At 41.4% G+C, this 22016-nt stretch overlaps 2 protein-coding genes across 2 annotated transcripts; one reads left to right on the top strand and one right to left on the bottom strand.

Annotated features, from left to right (window-relative positions):
• Positions 1-92: 92 nt before the first annotated feature.
• Positions 93-3639, bottom strand: LOC307075308 (derlin-2). The gene is made up of 7 exons (XM_079735858.1): positions 3504-3639; positions 2734-2799; positions 2011-2084; positions 1814-1907; positions 1435-1630; positions 1198-1288; positions 93-1045 (listed from the first exon to the last, which is right to left on the bottom strand). The coding sequence occupies exons 1-7, from the start codon at positions 3594-3596 to the stop codon at positions 937-939; spliced, it is 723 nt and encodes a 240-aa protein (XP_079591984.1). The 5' UTR covers positions 3597-3639; the 3' UTR covers positions 93-936.
• Positions 3640-5251: 1612 nt separating this feature from the next.
• LOC307074650 (ras-specific guanine nucleotide-releasing factor RalGPS1-like) lies at positions 5252-19207 on the top strand. Its single transcript, XM_079734900.1, has 20 exons — positions 5252-5544; positions 8257-8396; positions 8872-8976; positions 9078-9128; positions 9555-9638; positions 10168-10257; positions 11421-11513; positions 12296-12422; positions 12745-12882; positions 13206-13299; positions 13642-13709; positions 14062-14191; positions 14665-14816; positions 15212-15260; positions 16246-16326; positions 16896-17001; positions 17621-17713; positions 17885-17990; positions 18113-18204; positions 18911-19207. The coding sequence occupies exons 2-20, from the start codon at positions 8340-8342 to the stop codon at positions 18938-18940; spliced, it is 1746 nt and encodes a 581-aa protein (XP_079591026.1). The 5' UTR covers positions 5252-5544; positions 8257-8339; the 3' UTR covers positions 18941-19207.
• The last annotated feature ends 2809 nt before the right edge of the window (positions 19208-22016 follow it).

Genomic DNA, 22016 nt, shown 5'->3' with positions numbered 1-22016 from the left:
TGGGTAGAAATAAATGTTAACCATTTTTATTATATTTCCCCTATTCTTTGTTTGTGGCTATGACGGATTGACGGAATCAACGCTCACTTAAAGATTATTTCAGAATTTTTGCATTTTATGTTTTTTTAACCTAACGCCACCCCACACACACAAAACCATAATGGAAAGCATTTTTTTTATGGGTTTTAGAACAAATCATATATATACACAATAAAAAAATAAACATTCGCAACACAGGGTTCACAAATTCTGGAAAATGCAACCATTTTTTGGGGAAACTCAGTCAGGCATCTTAATTCATTTTTTTTCCATGGGGCTGAAGTAGGTAACAATATACACCTTGTGTATAATATCCTCGGAATACACAAGCAGGTCACAATCAAGTGTAAATGGTAGAAGAAAAATATTATACACAAACATTAAGACACACATTACCCTGAATCAATTTAACAAGATCATCTGCAGTCTTCAATCTCATGCACACATGGATTATATATACTGGTATATTAAAACAAAAGATTAACCCAACCCGACTATGAATTTGCCACTCACGCATTTATTTTTTCGTATAATAAAAAGGGAAAAAACACTTGTTATGATTGAAATAATTCAAATATAATCTACTGTTGTCATGTCAATCGTTAAAAAAAAAAGTTTTCATGAGACAAGCATCAACAATGCATAAAGATCCATGATAAACAGTCCTTGGGAGTTTCTCTTTAAATAGTCTTTTTTTTTTTGCAACAATCTCGCATCAAGACGAGTTTTTCCAGGTATGGTAAGTCATATACAAAAACGACAACATGGATACCTCCCACTTCTTAAGTTTGGCATTAATTGTCCGGAACAAAAAGAAACATGTCTAAGACAGAACATGTTTGTCCCCTTCATCGTTCACTGAAGGAATGTCCATATGATTGACCCGTCTGGCTGGCTTTACTGTTCCCCCAGATGCTGTCCCTCCCCCCAGGCAAACCCTCCTGGGCGTTCCTCGGGGAGGGGGTTGTAGTTTGCGTCCTCCTCCGGCGTGTCAAAAAGCATCTTTCTGCATCACAAAAAAATAAGATTTTTTTAAGAATAAAAAAGTCTTGGCAACTACCACATAGCAGCCTTGTGATGGTGAGGTGAAACAGACAGACAAATAGCTCTTTGATTATATTTGACTACAGTAAATGGGTGAAGACGTTCAGAACTCACATGAGTGAGGGAGTCCTAAGCCACCTGCCTCCCCCTGGCTGGTTTGGGAACACGTCCTCCAGGAAGAAGTACACATGGCCAACCGCAATCCCTGAGGGTAACAGAAGGAGAGCAGAAATGTAACCTCAAATTTATGGATACAAATTTGTGTTTTAACAAAACACTTTTTCTCAGATGACCAACCGTGTTTGTGTCTATAATATAAAATGTATAAATAAAGAGTGAAATATAATGTACCTAATAGATCCACAATGATGGAGTTGCCCAGCAACAGAGAGAATCCCATCAGCACCCAGGGTAGGAAGGGTGCTTGGAAGTTGAGCAGACCAAAGAAGTTCATGCGCACGTTTGGGTTACGTCGACTCCAGACATAAACCAGCATGATGGTGAAAGCCTGGCCCAGGAACACCAGACTGACAAAAATGCCAAATATCTGAGCGCTGATTTAAGAGTCAAAACATACAGTACAGTAAAATCATTTATCATCTGTGTTTAAAATATGGTTCATTTCAGAAAGAAATCACCCTTAAGGAAAGCATGCAAATGAAAATAAGAAGCAAATAGTTAACCTTGTAAGTAAATAATAAATAAGATGGAACTGGCACTTAAAGGATACAGTCATCAGGAGTCCCCCGAAGAGGAACATGAAGACAAAGTCAGCGGTGCGTCCTCTGAACGAGCCCTCCTCCAGCATACGACAGTATCTGTACCTGGGGTTCAATGGTTAAGGCCATCTGGTTCGAGTTCATGTGAAACAGCTACATGAAAACAATCATACCATGCCTTCTTAAATACACATTTAGATAAGGATACAAAAAAATCATATTGAACAGGAAGTTGAAGCCGACCGGACCGAAAAAGAGGAAGTTGGTTATTAATCTCCATACCTACAGAAGAAAAAAGGCAAATTGCAATGCAAGAAAACACACAGTGAAGAAAAAAGCAAGGATATTAAAATGCTGATTATAATAATTCCATATCCATTCTCAAACTGCCCATAAGGCCAAGCGCACACTACAGGGCTACTGACGTCAAAGACTATTTCCAGATACATTTTGCAATGCTGGGACAAAAAAATCTTAACTCTGTCAGCTGGAACTGTTCTCTGACGCAAGGTGGCCAAAGATGCTTTTATTTTGGCCCTGAACGAGTCCGGAACTCGTTGGGGATGCCCCGGATCATTTCAAGCTCTTTTGAATAAGCATAGAATAACAAAAACCCAACGAAAATACAAAAACAATGTTGGGGGAAATCGGCAGATCTAATTTAAGTTAAGACCTAGCAACCAATAGAGGCGCTACTTCTGCTCTGATAGCAGTTTGGGTAGAAGTGCTATACATTATTCTATGATTAGCCTACACTATTATCTTTGGTGAGAATGTGGCTTGGATGGGCTGAAGATTTAAAAGTCATGAGCTTGGCAAAACACAAAAGACAACTGATGCAAACAAATTTAACAGAGGGTTAAGGTTGAGGGTTAACTTGTGTAACAGCACACAGACATAAGAATGAAAAATAAAGAGAAAAATATCTTACCTGGTAATTCCTTAAAATCAAATCTGGATTGAAATATAGTTGAAAAGGTGTGATGAGTTCAAGTTGCTGAAAGAGAATTCAGAGTAAAAGATTAAACAAAAATACTGCCAATCTATGCATTTTGGTTTAAACTGCAATATGATAACGCATTCAGAGTCAGTGAAACAGAAGTAGCTCAAAGTAGATTATTGAAAATGTATTTGATCAGATTTCAAATGAAGAGACCAAATTATTCAAATGTGAATTAGATAGGATGATATTTATACGACAGTTTAATATCATCCTAACAGTTTACTTGTTACGAGAACAGCTTACCCTCATTAATATTTTCATTAATTCTAAAGTCTACAGAAACTACATCTTAATATTGAAAGTTACATCACATCCAAGCAAGGGGGCATGTGAAATTATTAATGTGAAAAAACAAAAGCAATAACTAACGGAAAAAAACGTGTTACACTAGTTTCACAAACAGGTCACAACTCAGTTTGTAAAGTATGAGCCATGAACGCAAGTGGTCCCATTAACCAAGGATATTTGGGTTTGGTGCTGAAGTGAAAACAAATACAATAATAATCTGACGAAGAAAGAGTATGATTGTGTGTGAATTCTGTACTTTCAATATTTACTTGCTAGCCTGTCTACTCCTGACACGTACCTTCCATGGTATCCACAGATAGGCTACCTCTAGCCAGCGCTAAAGAACCGTACAAATCATTGTTTAAAAGGCCTCTGTCTAATTCGGTTGAACGTTTGAAAAAGGATCTTACCACTGCAGCCGTTGTCAGGACACATGCTGTTGTATATGCCCTGGTTACGACAGGAATTTGAAAATATTCCTGCTGTAGAGTCTGGTAAGCCATTTTGGACGGAGTGAGGACTTCCGGCTCCTTCTGGACACGTCATCCAGGAAGGCGATGCAAAATGACAAATGCAAAATAGAGGGGGCGGAGTCACATGAGAGAAAGCAATTAAATAACTAAATTAACTAGAGAGGTTGGAAATACGTTTTAGCAAAGCCACATAGTTTAAGACGTAAAGAATTGTTAAATGGCTTAAATCAAGTGAAGGGAACGGGGTGTGTGTGTGTGTGTGTGGGGGGGGAACCTACTCCCCCCTATGGGGGTAGGTTCCATATATCTTAAATAGAAAGCTATATATATATATATATATATATATATATATATATATATATATATATATATATATATATATATGGAACCTATATGCAGAAAATGCATTTTTATATTTTTTATATTTGACTTTAAACTTTGCACATTGTGAGAAATTAGGACATCATGGAGTGTAATATGAAACACTCCTCTCATTAATTAATTCACTGTCAACATGGACAATAACATAAAGCAACTAAAACATGGTGTGATCATGTTCAATTTGTATTTGGAAAAATGTATTTTGCAGTACATTGTTCACTGAATTAACATGAAATATTTTTGTACGGAATAATTTTAATTGTATGAAGAAATGTAAAGTTGTGGATATGAGCGTCCTCTTCAGGAGAGGTTGACCAGGGCCTCGTCCAGTGTCTGGTTGACCGGGGAGGACCTCACGGAGGATCCCCAGACAGACCTGCTGGCCTTCGCCACCGAACGCTCTATCCGCACCGCCTCCTCCATCACCACGTGGAGCGCTGATGCCCCCTTCAGGGACAAGCGCGTACTGCAGCACATTGCTCTGAAGAAACGGAAATTGACTGCAGCCAGACACCCCTCGAGGACCTCTACCCCCTCCAGGACCGTCTATCCCTCCAGGACCTCTACCCCCTCCAGGACCTCTACCCCCTCCAGGACCGTCTATCCCTCCAGGACCTCTACCTCCTCCAGGGCCGTCTATCCCTCCAGGACCTCTACCCCCTCCAGGACCCTCAATTCCCCCAGGACCCTCAATTCCCCCAGGACCCTCTATCCCCCCAGGAATCTCTATCCCCCAGGACCCTCTATCCCTCCTGGACCCTCTATTCCTCCTTGGCCTCAACCCCCTCCAGGACCCTCTATCCTCCAGGACCCTCTACCCCCTCCAGGGCCCTCTAACACCCCAGGACCTTCCGACCCTACCTTTAACATCTTCCCTTCCTTCAGGCCCTCCCCTTACTTTAGGACCTTCTATACCTCCAGGACCACCTACAGTTTGACAAAAAAATGCGTTAGATAAGGATGTTGTTTATCAGTGTGTGATTAGTGGTGTCATAACTACAACAAACAAATAGCAAATTAAAAACAACTGAATACATTTTCTTTACCGACCGCTGTTGTAGTAGTGTATGTCTATTATTGCTATTTGCATCATTACATTATTCTCTGATTTAAAATCAAAGGCCTATTCTAAAACAGTAAATCTACCGACCGGGTCCCTATGCACCTGCGTCTGATGAACATTAGGACCGCTCACTAAATGATTGGCTGCTGTTCCGCTATAGGCGGTACTTTGTCTTGGTTGCGAGAGCATGATTAGGCAACGCATCTAGCCGTCAACACAAGTATACCTGCCTGACACTTCCTGCTGCTGTTGCTATAACCTATATCGTTTCGGTTTTTTTCTGCGGGTTAAAGCTGGATTTTCTAAATATCTCTGCCACATTCGTATGAGTATATCTGATGTTTTGTACACGCTTTGCATCTCCCCTGGTGAAAACGTTGCGACCTTGGCTTCATGTTCGTCTTAAAGGAATAACCAACCTGGGATCGTAAATCATTACAGGGACAGAACAGAGACTACAAGGAGTGTAGTAGTGCGTTCGCTCGGATTGATTTGTCTACGCTGATACGTGGCCAGCAGCACCCGCATCATTAGGTATGGACAACCGCATCCAGTACATGGTTACGCATGTACGACATGACCCTTGGTCGTAATGTTTTTTCGCGTTTCATTACGGACATAACTGAGGGCCAATTGCGTTCAACGCCTTGTCATAAGGTGCCTTACGTCGTGACGGGAGCTATTGCAGGGTAGCTACGAGGTGATAACGAGAGGGTGTGTGTGTATGTGTGGTGTATGTTTGGAGGTGATAGAAAAAAGCTAGTGTATGCGGCAGTCGATTGTGTGATCGCAGACAACATGACTGAAACCTGCATGTAGGACGAGTGTACAGGCTATGTAGTGTGTATATATTTTTGCGGCCTAATGTTGGGTTGTCTTGCGCTGTTACGTCCGTGTAGGGTTTTCCCTATTCATAATTAGGCTATTCGTTTAAGTCATTATCCTTCGCACACATTCATTGCATTTGGCTTAGCCGTCACCGCTCATATGCCGTGCCGCTTTCTAGTCGATTTCTGTTTTCGAATGATCATTTAGTCAGTGACTGTGTGACATGAGGGCCTGAAAATAATGCAGTCTGTCAGCTGTCATCATGTTTAGTCTAGATGTCGATTATAGACTAGGTCTACCTGACTGCAGTAAATATTCAGAAACGGGATTATGTAAACACTAGGTATGAAAAATAAGGTTATTTCCACTGGCTGTGTAGTGTTGCTTTTGCTTTCTATTTTGGTGTGTGCGTGCGTGCGTGCGTGCGTGATCTTAAATGGGTGTCCTTAGGGATCTCTACACAGTATTTCCTTTCAGAATCAATTGAGAGGGAGACTTCTTACATCTTCCCTAAAACATCTTAGGCTGGTAATGGACAAGATTTCTGAACGATGTGACATATCCACTAGCCTCATCATAGCGGGATGGCTCCGTTTCTCTTTGTAATAAAAGGTGTGTAACCATCCAACATTACAATGGGTTTCGATGTCTTTGATGGTGACATCTAGATCAAAGCTGCTAATTTCTGACTAGATACCAGGCAAGGGACTCCAGTGCCCAACATGAAGAGACTCGCACATTTGAGTAACAATTGCATATAGAGCCCCTTACAAAAGAGGATCGATTGACCCTATTTTCAAAGAATAGGCCTATAATCAGGGAGGGAAGGACTTTGTGACATCACAAATTGAGGTCTATCTCCCAGATGTATGTTGATAGTTGTGATGTCACAAATCGATAAATAGTCAATGTCAATGCAAGCCATTTGGAAAACACAATTATAGCCCTATAACACAGCTAAAGAGCTTGCGTGTCAGAATGCATTATGGTATTTTTTGAGAACAAAACGTTAATATACAGTAACACACCAAAATGAATTCCTATGCTCCTGCTGAAAAAATGGTCAAGTTTTGCAAGCCCTACGGACAGGGATGAGTTGACTATCACCAGGAAAGGACTCCTCCTGGACCAATTATGCCATTTGGTGGAAACTTTAAAGGATCCTTCTAACCCCTAACTCACCGTGCTCTAGCCTTTTTTTTTGGTTTTTTTGAGTTACTCACAGACAGACCACATTTTCAGTGGGACTGCTGTGCAGACAGAGTAGAACTTATTTTTTTAAAGCCAGATTTTCCAGCCCGATCCACTGAAGATTTGCTATTTGAATGGACATGAGATGAGCCACAAAAAAAACGATTTGCTTCATGCTGGCTGAAAGGTCGGCTCGGTCCGAGCTTGTGGACCTTTGAAACGTGTGCGTCATACAGGCTGCTGTAGGGTCAGCCAACACTGATTTGAGCGTTGCTCTCAGAATCATCTGTTTCTGTGGGGTGTTTCCATCCATTTTCTTCTTTTGATTGGTATTGCTATAGTCAGGAAATTAAGATATGGATACCCAATTTCATATAGGCCTACTGCCAATTCAGTATTTAAGTATGTTTTATTGTAGGGAAGATCAGACTATTTATTTTGTGCACCGACTACATCTGTTGAATAGACACATATCGAAGTTAAAGCAGCCATTTTGGAAGACCCTTATGCCTCAGAAACACATTTTCTAAATATGCATTATATATGATGATCATGATAATAACATGGCAGAACAGACTTCTCTTGTTGCACCTCTTAATGTAACATGGCATCGGAGACGGGGCTGAAGAGAATACACATTGGTCAAAGGTTAGTTTCCTCTGGACTTTCTTAGAAAGTGTCCATTATTCAGTGTATCTAGAAACTAAAGCTGGAGATGGAGGAGGAAAAGAGTTGCGATAGCAACCCCGACTTTAAACATACACACCTGTGCAGATGAAGATAAAATATCATGTCACACTGGGACTTGCAACGCATACGCTTTTTCTTTAAGCAAATTTAAAGATTTTTCTCCCTCCCTTCGTTTTCCACCATTGCATTAAGTGCACTTTTGATTAACAGGCGAGATGGATTCCTCTAACCAATCATGAGGAGACGCTCTGAGGTATATCTGGGTTTCTCGCGGGCCTACTGATAGGCTGCAAATGTTAGGGGATTGAGGGCTGTGCCTTTCAGCAGGGAGGGCCTTGCCCCTACTCATATTTTTTTATGTCATTTTCTGATGTTTGATATTGGGACTTTCATGATGACTTGGCCCCTCACTTTACTATCAGAGGACCCGATCCTTTCCACTTTGTTGTTCTTCTCCATGACCTTATTTCCCGTTTTATACGACTATGTTCTTTCAGTTTCGGAGTGATTTCTGATGGTTGACTCCTGTCTCTCCAGGCATGGGTGGTTGGTCATGTGTGCCGTCGAGCTAAGGGCCTCGGCTGCCCCCCCCAGTGAGCCTGGACGGTCCCTCTGTGAGCATGTATCGCAGGAACGGGCTCTCCGATGGCACCAGCATCAACTCGGTCACGTCAGAGGTGAGAGGGCCGCCTTTTTGGACAGCTGTGTGTGCTCAAATTGTGCAATCTGTTTATCGTTGCATCGTTCCAAACTCGGCTTCCAATGTCTTTTGTTTGTAATTTCCCGTAAACTGCTCTCTTGTGGGAAATCATTCGGTTTTAGTCGTACTTGTTAATACGGTTATTTTATCTTTTCTTTGCCATGTTTTTTTTTTTTTTCCTTTTTTATTTTATTTTGAAACTTGACTCGTTTCGAAGGTGGTCCAGGAGGGAGACAGTTTGTGTGTGCTTGGTTCGGGTTTGGATTCTATCTTTAGAGGAAATGCAACCAAAATGAAATATTATCCCTGGTATCAGCATTATCGGTTTTGACTTGAGTAAAGCGCCCTAAAGTTGGGTTTTCCTGTAAACTGAATCATTGGGAAGTTGAGCTGTTGGTCAGAATACCTCGGGTTGTTTGGGTCTCATCTTTGGTTATTTCTTCCAAATGCAGGCCAGCAGCAGCTCTGATTCGCTGGACGGCTCTTGCGTCGACTATGCCAAGAGCTACGACGCGGTTGTGTTTGATGTCTTGAAGGTGACGCCGGAGGAATTTGCTGTGAGTACAGTTCAATATGCTGGCGGTTTATGAACATGTAGTTTGATGATTTGAAGGTTCTGTCCTTTTTTGTCTTTGACTGTCTTTATTTGTTGTTCTAGAGCCAAATCACCCTCATGGATGCTCCAGTATTTAAAGCCATACAGCCAGAGGTAAGGGGGTACTCTTATTCTGAAAGTATATTATAATTTTTAAGTATAAGACTCATGTAATATATTCTGTGTGTGTATATATGTATTTATTATAATAATAGAAATGATTGAAAACTATGTTGGATTTAAAGTCCCTTGGTCAAAGCTTGCATATATTGTGTACATGTGTTTTCTCTGACTGGATAACGAGTTGAGTTGTGTTGAGAAAACTTGTTGATCACCATTGATATGGTGAGTGATAAAATGTAAAGTGTTGAATTTGATTACAGCATTCAGTTCTTTGATGGGACATGTTTATGGGGACATAAGCATGGTCAGATCTCTGAACAGCAGCAAAAATGACCATATTTACACTGTTTGCAAGGCTGTCTGTACCTAAGCCAAGAGTAGTCTGTGATTAATACTGGAATTGCTTTGTTTTCGCAGGAGCTGTCAAGCTGTGGTTGGAACAGGAAGGAGAAGCACAGTTTGGCCCCCAACGTGGTAGCTTTTACACGCAGGTTTAATCAGGTAAGCCCTTAGAGAGTGGACATGCATTGGCGTCAATGGCATGTCTTTTCATGAATCCTAGACAGATATGCCCTGATGGTGCTGTGGTCAGATTGTCTACTACTGCCAGCAGAAAGGTACTGGGTACAATCCCCAAAGGGACACAACCTACCTGTAGGAATCCTTGAGCAAAATGCCCCAACTTCTACCTGCTCCTCAGTTCAGAAGTCGGTTTAGATCAAAGAGTCTGCTAAATAATAAGAGTAAATCTTACTGAACTGTTAAATAAAAACTGTAAGGTTGACTCCTACACAATCCTGCCTTATCAACCCCGGCAAAACCAACCAAAAGTGAATTGAACTAATGGCCAATCGCCTGAAGTGTGTAATAGTTTGTACTTGCACCTCGCCGACTGACACATACCCTCAAACCTTGATCTGGGCTGGGCTCTTGTTCAAATCCCATGTTTCAAAAAGTCGTTCAGTATACTGGCATGTTTTCAAATGGATGTCAGCGTTTTTCATTCTCATCTCCTCTGGTTGATCCCTAGGTAAGCTTCTGGCTGGTGAGGGAGCTTTTGACCGCCCGGACCCTGAGAATCCGTGCAGAAATCCTGGGTCATTTTGTCAAAATTGCCAAGGTGAGTTTCACAAAGTGTACCAAGTAATGCTTTTAGTTGGGCCTTCTTCACAGGGTTCCTATTCAGGTTCGGTCTGACTCTAAATGGTGTGTGCACCACAGGTTTTGGGAATGCAATTCACCAGGTAAAGACGAGTATGTGGTAGGGCTGTGCGATTAATCAATTTTGATCTCGATATAAATTTTTGCGTTAAACGATCTCCAAACAAACATAATTGAGGTTTTTATATATATTTTATTAAATGTTCTATAGAAACAGCTGGATACATATTAGTACATTATTTTAGAATATAGAAAAACCTAGAAAATGTATTTGTTTATCGGGAGATTTCAAGGTCTCGGTTAAATAGTTTTTTTGGAGAGAAATGCTGAATAATTTTAAACATGTTTTCAAACACAAAAATAATCGTTTGAATAATCGTGATTTTGATTTTTTCCATAATCGAGCAGCCCTAGCATGTTGGTAGATAGTTTATTGACAGGTCACTGGATCAGACGCACCCAGCTCATACACGTGCGGTTTGTTTCTGTCTGAAGCACCCTATGATGACCAGTTGAATTGAGTGCTGCTCAGTCTGAGTGGTGTGATCAACGATACACAGAGTGCAGTACAGTTACTACGATGGGCCTGTTATGTATAACGCTGACAGGAGTTTCCTTGTCGTGCTTGAGCATTCAATACAAATGCGCATTATCCCTCAAAATCTCAGCATGTCCTGTTTCGAACTGGTCTTGTAATAAACAGAGCAGTCTGTGCAAACGTACCATTTTCGATCTTATGTGGTATGTGCTGGGCCTTGAGTGAAGATGCTGATAAGTTTCTCAAGTGAAACTCAGCAAGTCGCCTCACAAGCGGTTTTGCGTTGCACCACAGACGAGTTCCCCGCTCTCCTTTTGTAGAAATAAAAGTTGAGGGTTAATTCTTTGCCAGTCATTGCAATATACCCTAGTAAATGACCTCCCCAGTTCTCTCTGGCAAACGCCGCTCTGGAAATAGGCGGAAGCCAAAGTTCTTTCAGAATATAGTGGTTAAAGAATGTTGGGTTACTGTTTTTTGTTTTCGGGTATATTTGATGGCTTATTTCTATTTAAAAAAAAATTTTTGGCCAGTTGAAAAAAGTCTCACCATCTGCATTGCGTGTTCTTCGCTTCTATTCATCACAGAAACTTTTGGAGCTGAACAACCTCCACGCTCTGGTGTCTGTGGTGTCGGCCTTGCAGAGTGCCCCTATCTTCAGACTGAGCAAAACCTGGGCGGTAAGAGCCATGAGGCGGACCTCTTTGTGTGCAACTTGCATTCAACTCACTGCGTTGGTGGGCAGTCAGTGTCCATCGCAAGCCATTTCAACACACTCTTCAATGTTTCCACCCCCAGACTTTTGTCAATGACTAAAATGAAATTATGAATAATAATAATAGTAATATATTTTCAACACTTCATCTATAAAATCTTACATCTGTGTTCTGCCCGGATTGTTAAGATGCAGAGCAAAAGGTTGAGTGGTAGTTAATGTTGTAGCATAATGGAGTGGTTGGGGGGTCGTTTGACTCCCAGCAGAAAGATTATAGGTTAGATTCCCCCCCTTCACAGTCTACCTGCTGTAGGCATCCTTGAGCAAGGTAACCCCTAACCCCATACCTGCTCTGTAGGCTTGCACATTATGTATCTGAATTCACTGCAAGACACTTTGGATAAAAGCGTCTGACGAAATGACCGAATGAGTAACAAAATGGACATGGATTAATAAAGTTGTCATGATCCCAATTTACAGATTTTCTGTTGTATTATTGCGTCACAGAATAACCTTCACTTTAAAAGCCATAAAACCAACATGTTATGAGTCACACATAAATATGCAGTGAACGCCTTACACAACATCAGCCTTATATCAATAATTGAGGCGCTGCAGAGTGGAAAACCATGTCCCATTAGAGCTAAATGTGTCTTCGATGTCGTCGACTGTTCCAGACTGTTCCTTTGTTTAGTTTACATGTGCGTAATATACATTCATTTCTCCTCTCGGTTTTTGTTCCTCTAGTTGATCAGTCGGAAAGACAAGGCCACCTTTGACAAGCTCAACTACCTGACCTCAAAGGAGGAGAACTACACCTGCATGAGAGAATACATCCGGTCACTCAAGATGGTGCCCTGCATTCCTTACCTTGGTAGGACTGCCTCCTGTCCACAGAGTCACACGGGACCCAGGATTATTTCCACTTTGTTTAAAAAAAAAATTGTTTAGTTGAAGATACTATTCTATTGATATCTATCTATTGACGCACTAAGACACATCAGTGATTTTATAAGAAAATGAATGTACTTACAACATGTCCAAATTAACTGTACCATCCATATCATTGTCTAATGTCCAACTTTTTTATTTGTTTTAATGCATCATTCAAAACACACCTTTTCTTCAAATGCTTTAAACATCTACCTAAAAAGAACGATGTACCGTCTCTGTGCCCCCCGCCCCCCCCCCCACAGGCATTTACCTGTTAGACATGATCTACATCGACTCTGCTTACCCTGCCTCTGGAAGCATCATCGAGACAGAGCAGCGCACCAACCAGATGAACAATCTCTTGAGGGTCATCTCTGACCTTCAGATGTCATGTAAATATGGTAAGCGGCGTTCGGAGTCAAAGGTTGGGTAATCCCAAAATTCTCTTGTTTCACTTGGAAACCTTTTGGGTCTCCCCAAGTGTTGGTGATGATTTTAGTGTTCTTTTGGAGTGAAAAGTATAAAGTTGTACCACAAGGGGAATTTATCTGTAAAATAGGGCCTGCTTCTTAGGATTTACAATGTAAATCCATTTTATATATATTAAAAGAAAATCCTTTTTTACATTATTACATAAAACTCTTCCATCCAGGTTTCCACCAAACAAGTTGCGTCCCTTCTGTAAGGGAATCCAAAGTGACTGTATTTCCTGCTCTCTGATCAGATCACCTGGGGACGCTCCCACACATCCACAAGTATCTGATGTCTGTCCGCTACATTGAGGAGCTGCAGAAGTTTGTTGAGGACGACAATTTCAAGTAGGAACCCCCTAAACATCTGAAACACATGGGAGTTTGTTTAGCCTCATCTCCTGCATATACATTTTCATGTAAGAGCAGCTCAATATGTTGCCGACAACAACTCCTACTGTGAAGGGCTAAAAAGTAAAATATTGTTCACTTGCCTGAACAACTATTAGGAAAAATCTTCATGAGATTCCCTCAGTTAATAGTTTTATAACATTCTCCATGAAACCATATTGGAGACTATTGTAGGACCATTGGATACAATACCACTGATGCATCTGATATAGGCTGGATAAAACTGTCTGGTCCAAAGTATCTACTGGTAACACTCATCCAGGTCTTTCTGTGTTGCAGGCTGTCTCTGAAGATTGAGCCAGGCAACAGTTCTCCTCGAATCGCTTCTTCTAAAGAGGACCTAGCAGGTAGGATTCACCATTCAATGGCAAACTGGGGCGTGATTATGAGGGACTCTATTTATATAGAGTTGGGTTTAAAAAAATATATAATTTCTGTCTCCTTATTATATATGCACAAATGGAACATGATCGAATCCCTTTTTAAATTCACCTCCAGCTCCATGTAATACGTTTAAGTAGAAATAGAAATGCAATGGAGTGCAGAATAATTCCGATTGTATGCAAGTAGATAGGTCAAAGGTGCGTATGGAAATCGACATAGCTTACATGAAGCTCATGTACACATGCTGTACACACAGTCGGTTAGGTGCCCCAAGTGTGTGTCGTGGCTCACCACGGTCTCTCTGCGCTGTCCCAGGTCTGTCCGAGGTCTCTGCCTCCGTGAGGTACAGCCGGCGGCCCACCTGCCCCGACGCCTCGGTGGGGGTCCACGATGTCCACACGCCGCCCCCCTCCCACCACAGGAAGAGCCATAGCCTGGGGAATAAGTGAGTCCCTGGGGCGGACCCCACCAGGACCCCTTCCTCCTCCTCTCTCTGACCGTGGCCCTTGGTGCACTGGATGGTTCATCCACGGAACAGACCTTTTTCCACAGGGGTGTCGTCGCAGGAACAACACAGGGGTCGCTTTGAACGCTCATTACGGATCTGCTCTTTTAGACTAAGCTAGGGAGGAGAAGATGCTCCAGCTCCGATATAAACATGTCTGGGGCGGAGCTTGCGGATGAGGCCGTGAAGAATTGAGCGAAAAAAAAACAAACCGCGCAGACCGTGGTCGTCCTGTGACGGCGTCTCTGTGGAAAGGGCCTATTGGTCGGCATGAATTTGATGGGACACAGTGCTACAAATGACAGTAAAGCGTTTTCCCGGTAACTCGGAACGGACTTCAGGAGGCATTGCGATGATGCATTGTTAACGTTTACATAACACGTTTTAAATCCATCCATGTCCCCCTCCTGTAGCATGATGTGTCAGTACGGCATGTCGGAGAGCAAGAGCGCCACCTTCTCCACGGGGAAGGCCAGACACCTGCTGGACGACAGCTTCCTGGAGTCCCAGAGTCCGGTCCGGACCGACCCACACAGCACGTCTGTGTCCAACGGCCTGTCTTTAGGTAGGTCCTGCAGCCAACTGACGGTCCACTAGTTTGACCTGTGGGTCATGTTCACTAGAAGGACCGATTCCCCGGTGGTCGAACAGAACATGCTTTTACTTTTAAGACGGGAGTTTCACTTTGAGTTTAATGGCTTTTTTTGTGGGGTTTTGGGTGGCAGCGTCAGCAGTCTTCGCAGTGTCTGAATGAAAATAATCGGATCCGTAAGGCTTTATTTCTTTTGAAAAACGATGCTGACTAGCAAAAGCATCGATGCTGACACTTGGTGCTTTGCTCATCTGTTTATTCGGTGTGCAATTTGAGAAATGGGGAATAGTGTACCATTTGTTGTGCCCTAATGGAAAACCAGTAACCTGACGGGAGTAACGATCTTCTCCTCATTGTCTGCTCGCTAGGGAGCAGTGAGAGCTCCCTTGGAGAAGAGCAATCACCCGGGATGGAAAGGTAAGAACATAAACCACGCAATCCCAGCTGCTTACTAATCCCTTAATTCTGACACATATACACTGCAGAGTTTAGTTTCGTCCACGGTTTGTTTTAGAGGGCAGTTGTATTCAACTAGGGCTGCAACTCATGTTTATTTTTTGTTGGTAAGTTATTACTCTGAAGATTATTGCAAGTTACAGCCCTAATAGTGGAGCAGATAAGTGCTACAATCTTTCAATTTGTGATACAAGCGTGAAAATTGGCAGAAACAGACATTTGAGATTTCAAATATCTGTCAAGTGAGCCATGGGACTGCTTATGTCCATTTTCATGCTTGTATCAACAACTGAAAGATTCTGACGAAAATAAGCACATAGCCGCTCCCCTATAAAGTGGACTCCTGCACACAGAACCAGGTCACAGCGCTTTTATCGCGGTGATGTAAATACACAAAACAACCAGATACATTCACTTTGCTGCATCCATGGTTATTTGTACAGCCAACTCTAATCACATCTATCCATGATTATTGTGGTTGATTTAAGTGTATACAGATATTGGATGAAGCATTGCTAAAATAAGTTCTCGACGAGGCTCACTATTCATGAAAAGTCCACAAAAGTGCCACAAAATGAACTGAAATGATTTCTTCTGACGGAATCTGAAGAGAAGTGGGTTCCACATTGTAAAGCCTTGCGCGTTAAAGTCTGCTTCACCGAAAGTGAGTTGTATGTTCTTGTTGTTTTTAGTGTTTAGTGGCATTGTGTGTAGCATGAGAAGAAGTGATTCCCTGTGATCTTTGTAATACTTGTCGTTTCCATCACATAAAAGCATTGTATCTGAGGGGTAAAAGGAGTCTTTAACAATATTAATCATTGTTGGACAGGAACGGCCTCATTGCCCTTTCTTTTTTACTTTTGGAAACCTTCAAGTGTGAGATCCATAGAAAAGCTTCTTCGTCCGCAGCTCTGCTCACACTGACTGTGCCACTCTGTGACAACAGGGGCCGTATGTATGCCACCTTAGGCCCCAACTGGAGGGTTCCGCACCGCAACTCTCCCCGGAGCTGCAGCTATGTTTACAGGTACATCGCAGCGGCCCCGGGGCCCCACACACACTAACACTCGACCGCTGAGGTTTAAACCTTGACTCAATCCATCTGGCCTTTGACCTCGACCCAGAATGAGCCTCTCTGCATGCGCAGCTTCCTTCAAGCCGCATGGGAAATCGTCAACGCATGCTGGTGGGCAGCACTGTCTCACTATATACATCATTCTTTAGAAGATTGTTTACTGTATTGATTTCCTCGGGGGGCTGAACACATTGTTGTTAACAATGGGTGTTGACATGGAGCCCCAGTTTAGCCTCATAGTAGAGTTGTAATGTATGTCACGGGGAACGGGTCAACATGTCCGGTGAACATCGTATCGATTTGCAAAGTGTAGGACCATGTTCGGCATGGACATGTCTACGATATTCAGATCAATACCATTACTGACATTTTGATTTAAATATTGATTAAGCACCGTGATTAAGCATAGTTCATTTGTTTTTGTTTTTTATTTATTTTCACTGAAAATAATTAAAGATGGATCTACAAGGAAAGACGGTAGGCTGAACAGACTCTCCTGTGTTTTGCTCTCTTGGTCCCAGCCCTTCGGGGGCCAGCTCCTGTCATGGCTGTGCCCAGGTGGGGAGCGTCACCATAGAGGGGCCCCTTCGAAGGAGGACCCTGCTAAAAGAGGGACGCAAGCCCAGGGTACATGGAATTATCTTTATCTTCTAAAGTTTAACTGATCTGGACGGGGAAGCTATGGCTTTGGAGAGACAAGTAGAGGTCACGAGATTAAAGATGAGATATTACACCAATGTGTGAGTGTGATTAGCCGTTACAAACCGGTTTTGAAAGTCTGCCTCTTCTGACATCACAAGTGGGCGTGTCAACCTAGATGTGTGCTGGATAGATCAGTCTACCAGCCTTCCCAGTGGACTAGCAACAACGCTCATCTAGCCATCATACATCTAGGTGGACACGCCCACTTGTGATGTCAGAAGAGGCAGATTTTCAAAACGGCTAGTAATCACACTCACACCTGGTGGTATAATATGTCACCTTTCAATTATTCCCAGCACAGAAATACGAAGGATCTCATTTTCAGTACAATGTGTGGCAGTCTGAAACTCTAGCTCAAGACGTAGTCTCTGCAGGCACAGAGTTTTAACAATGCTTAAAATATGCATTGTTAAAACTCTTGCTAAATATGATCAAGTCCGGTGTAGAGGTTTTGGAGAACCTGTACTGGAAATGAAACATTAAAGTTCCAACTTGTCTGAACATGCATTTAAATGTTATTCCTACTGGTTTGAATGTGTTGCAGTTGTCATCGTGGACAAGATTTTGGATTGCTCTTTCTGGTTCCACACTCACGTTTTATGGGGCCAAATCTTTGAGGGCCTCTGAAAGGAAGCATGTAAGCATACACACACACACACACACACGCACACACAAACAAAAAAGATTCTTGTCTACAGAACAGAGCATCACAACATTGTTCATGTTTCAGCAGTAATTTCTTATTTGTTTTGGTCCAGTGCACAGAACGCTAACCCTCTGATACATCCTCACCCTGTATACTCAACAGTACAAGTCCAGACCCTGTAAAAAGGTGTGTGTCACGGGATGGATCGCCGTTCTGCCCGACGACCCAACCAGACCCAACATTTTCCAGCTCAACGATCCGGACAAAGGTCTCAACTTTTCGTCCCATTATTTTATAAGTGTATTTTAAATAAACATTCAATGTTTACGGACACTAAATCTGAATCTCATCATGCAAGTTAAAGTTTTCCTTAAAACCTCACTTTTGCAGGCAATGTTTACAAGTTCCAGACAGGTTCCAGGTTTTTGGCGATTATCTGGCACAAGAACTTGGAAGAGGCGAGTAAGAGCAACCAACCTCAGGTACGTACTCACCGTCTGTCAGAGGTCAAGTGTCTGTCAAAAGCGAGGTGCACTGCAGTGCCTTTTTTTTGAAGCCTAGGAAAAAAAAACGAACTGCTTTTTGTGAAGTTGACATTATCCAACTCTGGTGGGCGTCGACAGACGCTCACAGCAGAATAAAGCCATATGCTCGACAACACTTGGTTCCCATTGATAAAAGACCAATGCCCCAGCTGTTGTAGAGTGTTCGGTGTGATTGGAACACAAGGGACAACGCCTCATCCACTTTGTATTGGGACGCGGCATCGTGTGATGCAAAGGATTATGTGATCATTCAAATCATTCAAATTGGGGGCTAACGGCGTGTTGGAACAGTTGGAAGGGTAACTTTTATGCAAATGAAAGCATGCATAGTGCGGTACACATTCGCCCCTGTGATTGGACTATCGATTTTCAGTGAGTACTGTTGGACTGGTGTTGAATTTGAATTGCCTGCTTTTAGAAGTTCGATCGAAACTGATAAACAAAACTCTCACGAGCAGCCTCTAGACATGGTCGGGAAAACAACACACTGGGAAGTCGTTTCACTGTGTCGAAGGATGAAGAGAATATATACATTAGTTGTATACATTTTGGATTCTTGGCATTTAGAACGGTTTACATTCTTTTGAAATGTAAAAGCATGTTTGTAATCTCCATTGTTATGTGCCTTTTTGTGTCTCAACAGATACCCACCAACCTCATGTCATTTGAATAGGAGGTGAACCCGCCCAGTGGGAGTTGCTGTGCCAAACTAATTTAGAACGGAAAAGATGTAGTACTTTCTGGAATAGGAGGGTGTTCAACAATCTGATATTTGATAGTGACATGTAACATATAGAAGCTGTTTTTAGTGCCATACGTGTGTGCGTGTGCACACACACACACACACACACACACACACACACACACACACACACACACACACACACACACACACACACACACACACACACACACACACACACACACACACACACACACACACACTGCTTTTTAGTATCTTTGTAAAGACTTAAGTGTAAAAAAGTGAAGGCAAGAAAATGACTGATCCAAGTCATCAAAACACGGTAGCAAAGTTGCTATGGTCCTTTCCCTTTTTTTGTTTCTTAGCGTTTGTGTTGCTGCTATAAAACGTGTGAGCAAGCACCCTCCTGGCCCACATTGGGTTGTATCTCGGGTAAAAGCTGCTTAAATGCACATATGTGTACGACAGTGCGAGTTGACAATGGTTGATATTCAGATTGCAACTTGGCACTGGTCTCCCTATAGAGTGAGACTCATTGAAGGATCTACACAGGATCTTGAACCCTGTGCCTCAAAATATGGAAGATTAAAGACTGAAAATACACAGTAAAAGAAAGGCATTGCATCTAAGTTGTGAAGATATTTATCTATATAAAAAAAGAATTCATCTGCTTTAGACGCTGGCGTGCCCTTCAGGGCGGTCTTGAAACTAACATTGTTTGCGTATATACAAAATATTAATTGTCAATTTTTATAACCAGCTACAATTAATTTTTTAATGGAAAGCAACAATTTGTCAAACACTGGTGAGTTGTATCTGGTCTAATTTGCACAGACATTCAAAATATTCCCATTTTAATTGATATCCTGTCAAACAATGTGACATTAATATATGACGTGATTTGTTCACTGACGTTGGCATCACAAATACCTAATTTTTAATTGGACGTTTTCATTTCTCGTCGTGGATGGAGCTGATCAGGAAGTAGATAGCCCATTAAGTAGAGACAGGTTTTTCTTAATTTGTCAGTATACTACCATCTAAATAACCAATGGGCATACAGTGATCTTGCTTAAAATTCTGGAATAATAACCAACTTGCTTCAGGAAGGAAAAAGTTGTAGCATTACGTTTTTAGATGTAAAATAATTTCCTCTGAAAAAATAAAATAAACAACATGATCTACTGAAAGCCATATTTCATGTTCCATGTTCCCTCTTGTGAAACACAGAAAATTGGCAAGTTATTTATGTTAATGATTTATAACAAAATATTTTGGGAAAGACAGTGATGTTTCTCTGTTAAAAGTATATTTTTTCAAAAATGTCGATTGTTCTGTGTACTAAAAAATATATATAATCTAATAATTGCTTTGAAGTATTATGTTATTGTTCTTAATGAAGGAGAGCAATTAGAAAAAAGGGAAAATGGGTGTTATTTCACTACATCCCAGACTGCGCTTGGAATCAAATTTGCACCATTGGTTTCGAACCACAGTTGCATACCCTCAAACAAGAACATCAATCATTTATGTTGTACAATTCCAAAAAATGTGAAAGATTTAACTACTGATTCATGGACACAAATGTAGAGAAAATATGGGATCTTGTTCACTATATTTTTGTATTAACACTTGTGTGTGAATCACACTTGTGTTGATTTAAGTGTTGTTCTTTTTCAATTATCATTGGAGCTTTAACTAAATTCGTATTTTAATGCAGTTCAAGTAGGCTCTAGTCAAGAGTTATTTATCCTAAGGGCGCAGTGCAATCGATGCCTTGCCAAAAGCCCAACATTTTTAAAAGGTACTTTAAGAATACGACTGGTGTGTTGCTGCATGTGCCAGGATTATTAAATCCAACCATTTTTCATTTTAATCCAACCTCAATTTATTAGAATAAGCCAGCCAATCTATTTGACAGGCTTCCACTTAATATTTCCCATGGTACTTTTTGTCAAACTGTACAAATGTTTTATCAGTGTGTTTTGGATGAATTTGGTACTTACTTATGAAGTATTGGAAATGTTGCAGTAATTCGCTAGAGAACAAAATGTGTTTCTTTTACTTGCTTTTCATTTTATACTCTTGTGACATACGCTGTTGTACATATGAACTGAAGAGGGAGAATCAGATGTACCGTGGAACATTGCATGTATTTTGAAGTTTCTGGTGTCTGTAGTAACTGTGAAGAGGAAAACCACTTGGTTGTGTAACTACTTATTTTGCTAAGTTGTTTCTTACCATGGCATTACTATACGTTGCTGTATTTTTCAGCATCCAACAGATACTGAAATGTAAATAAAAACGTATGTATAGTAATTAACTGGGTAAGACTGACTTTCTTTATGGTTTCATTGTGGACATTTCATTTTAAAGGGGACATATCATACCACCAGGTGTGAGTGTGATTAGCCATTACAAGCCGTTTTCAAAATGTGCAGCATTGTGACATCACAGGTGGGCGTGTCCACCTAGATGTGTGACGGATAGATGAGCAGTGTTTGCTAGTCTACTGGGTAGGCTGGAAGACTGATCTATCCAGCACACATCTAGATGGACACGCCCACCTGTGATGTCACAATGCTGCACATTTTCAAACCTGCTTGTAATGGCTAATCACACTCACACCTGGTGGTATGATATGTCCCCTTTAATTCATAGCATTTTAGATTTATAGAAAATGCCAGCTAATTTTTTGTTTAAATGAATAGATGTAGGGTCAATTACTCTCAATGGCAACTCTATGGGTTGGCCATTTGGATGATTCCAATTCAGTGTCACACTAGAGACACTACTTTATTACAATAAAACTATTCATCAGAAATATAGCTAGATTACCTTAGAAAGGGAGGAGTTATGGTCTATCCAATAACATCTTTTACCACCATTCCTAGCCTATAGTTTTCATGAAGAACATGGAAAACAAAGTGAGGACCACAACTTTCTGTTTATAAACCAGACTGGGGTTAGATTTGGGTGGAACAACTTTCTATTCATCACTTCATTTTGCATTATAGTACATTCTTCTAAGGGCCGACCCTGCAAA

This window comes from Pollachius pollachius (assembly GCF_949987615.1).
Source record: "Pollachius pollachius genome assembly, chromosome: 4".
In the NCBI taxonomy this organism is placed as follows: domain Eukaryota; kingdom Metazoa; phylum Chordata; class Actinopteri; order Gadiformes; family Gadidae; genus Pollachius; species Pollachius pollachius.
This window is presented reverse-complemented; position numbering and strand designations above follow the sequence as displayed.

Coding starts and splice junctions, on each gene's coding strand:
- LOC307075308 (XM_079735858.1), bottom strand. CDS start 3,596: ATGGCTTACCAGACTCTACAGCAGGAATATTTTCAAATTCCTGTCGTA. Junction 2,800..3,503: donor TCCTGACAACGGCTGCAGTG/GTAAGATCCTTT, acceptor ATTCTCTTTCAG/CAACTTGAACTCATCACACC. Junction 1,289..1,434: donor CATCATTGTGGATCTATTAG/GTACATTATATT, acceptor TGTTACCCTCAG/GGATTGCGGTTGGCCATGTG.
- LOC307074650 (XM_079734900.1), top strand. CDS start 8,340: ATGTATCGCAGGAACGGGCTCTCCGATGGCACCAGCATCAACTCGGTC. Junction 16,327..16,895: donor AGCTGCAGCTATGTTTACAG/GTACATCGCAGC, acceptor TCTTGGTCCCAG/CCCTTCGGGGGCCAGCTCCT. Junction 17,002..17,620: donor AAGAGGGACGCAAGCCCAGG/GTACATGGAATT, acceptor AATGTGTTGCAG/TTGTCATCGTGGACAAGATT.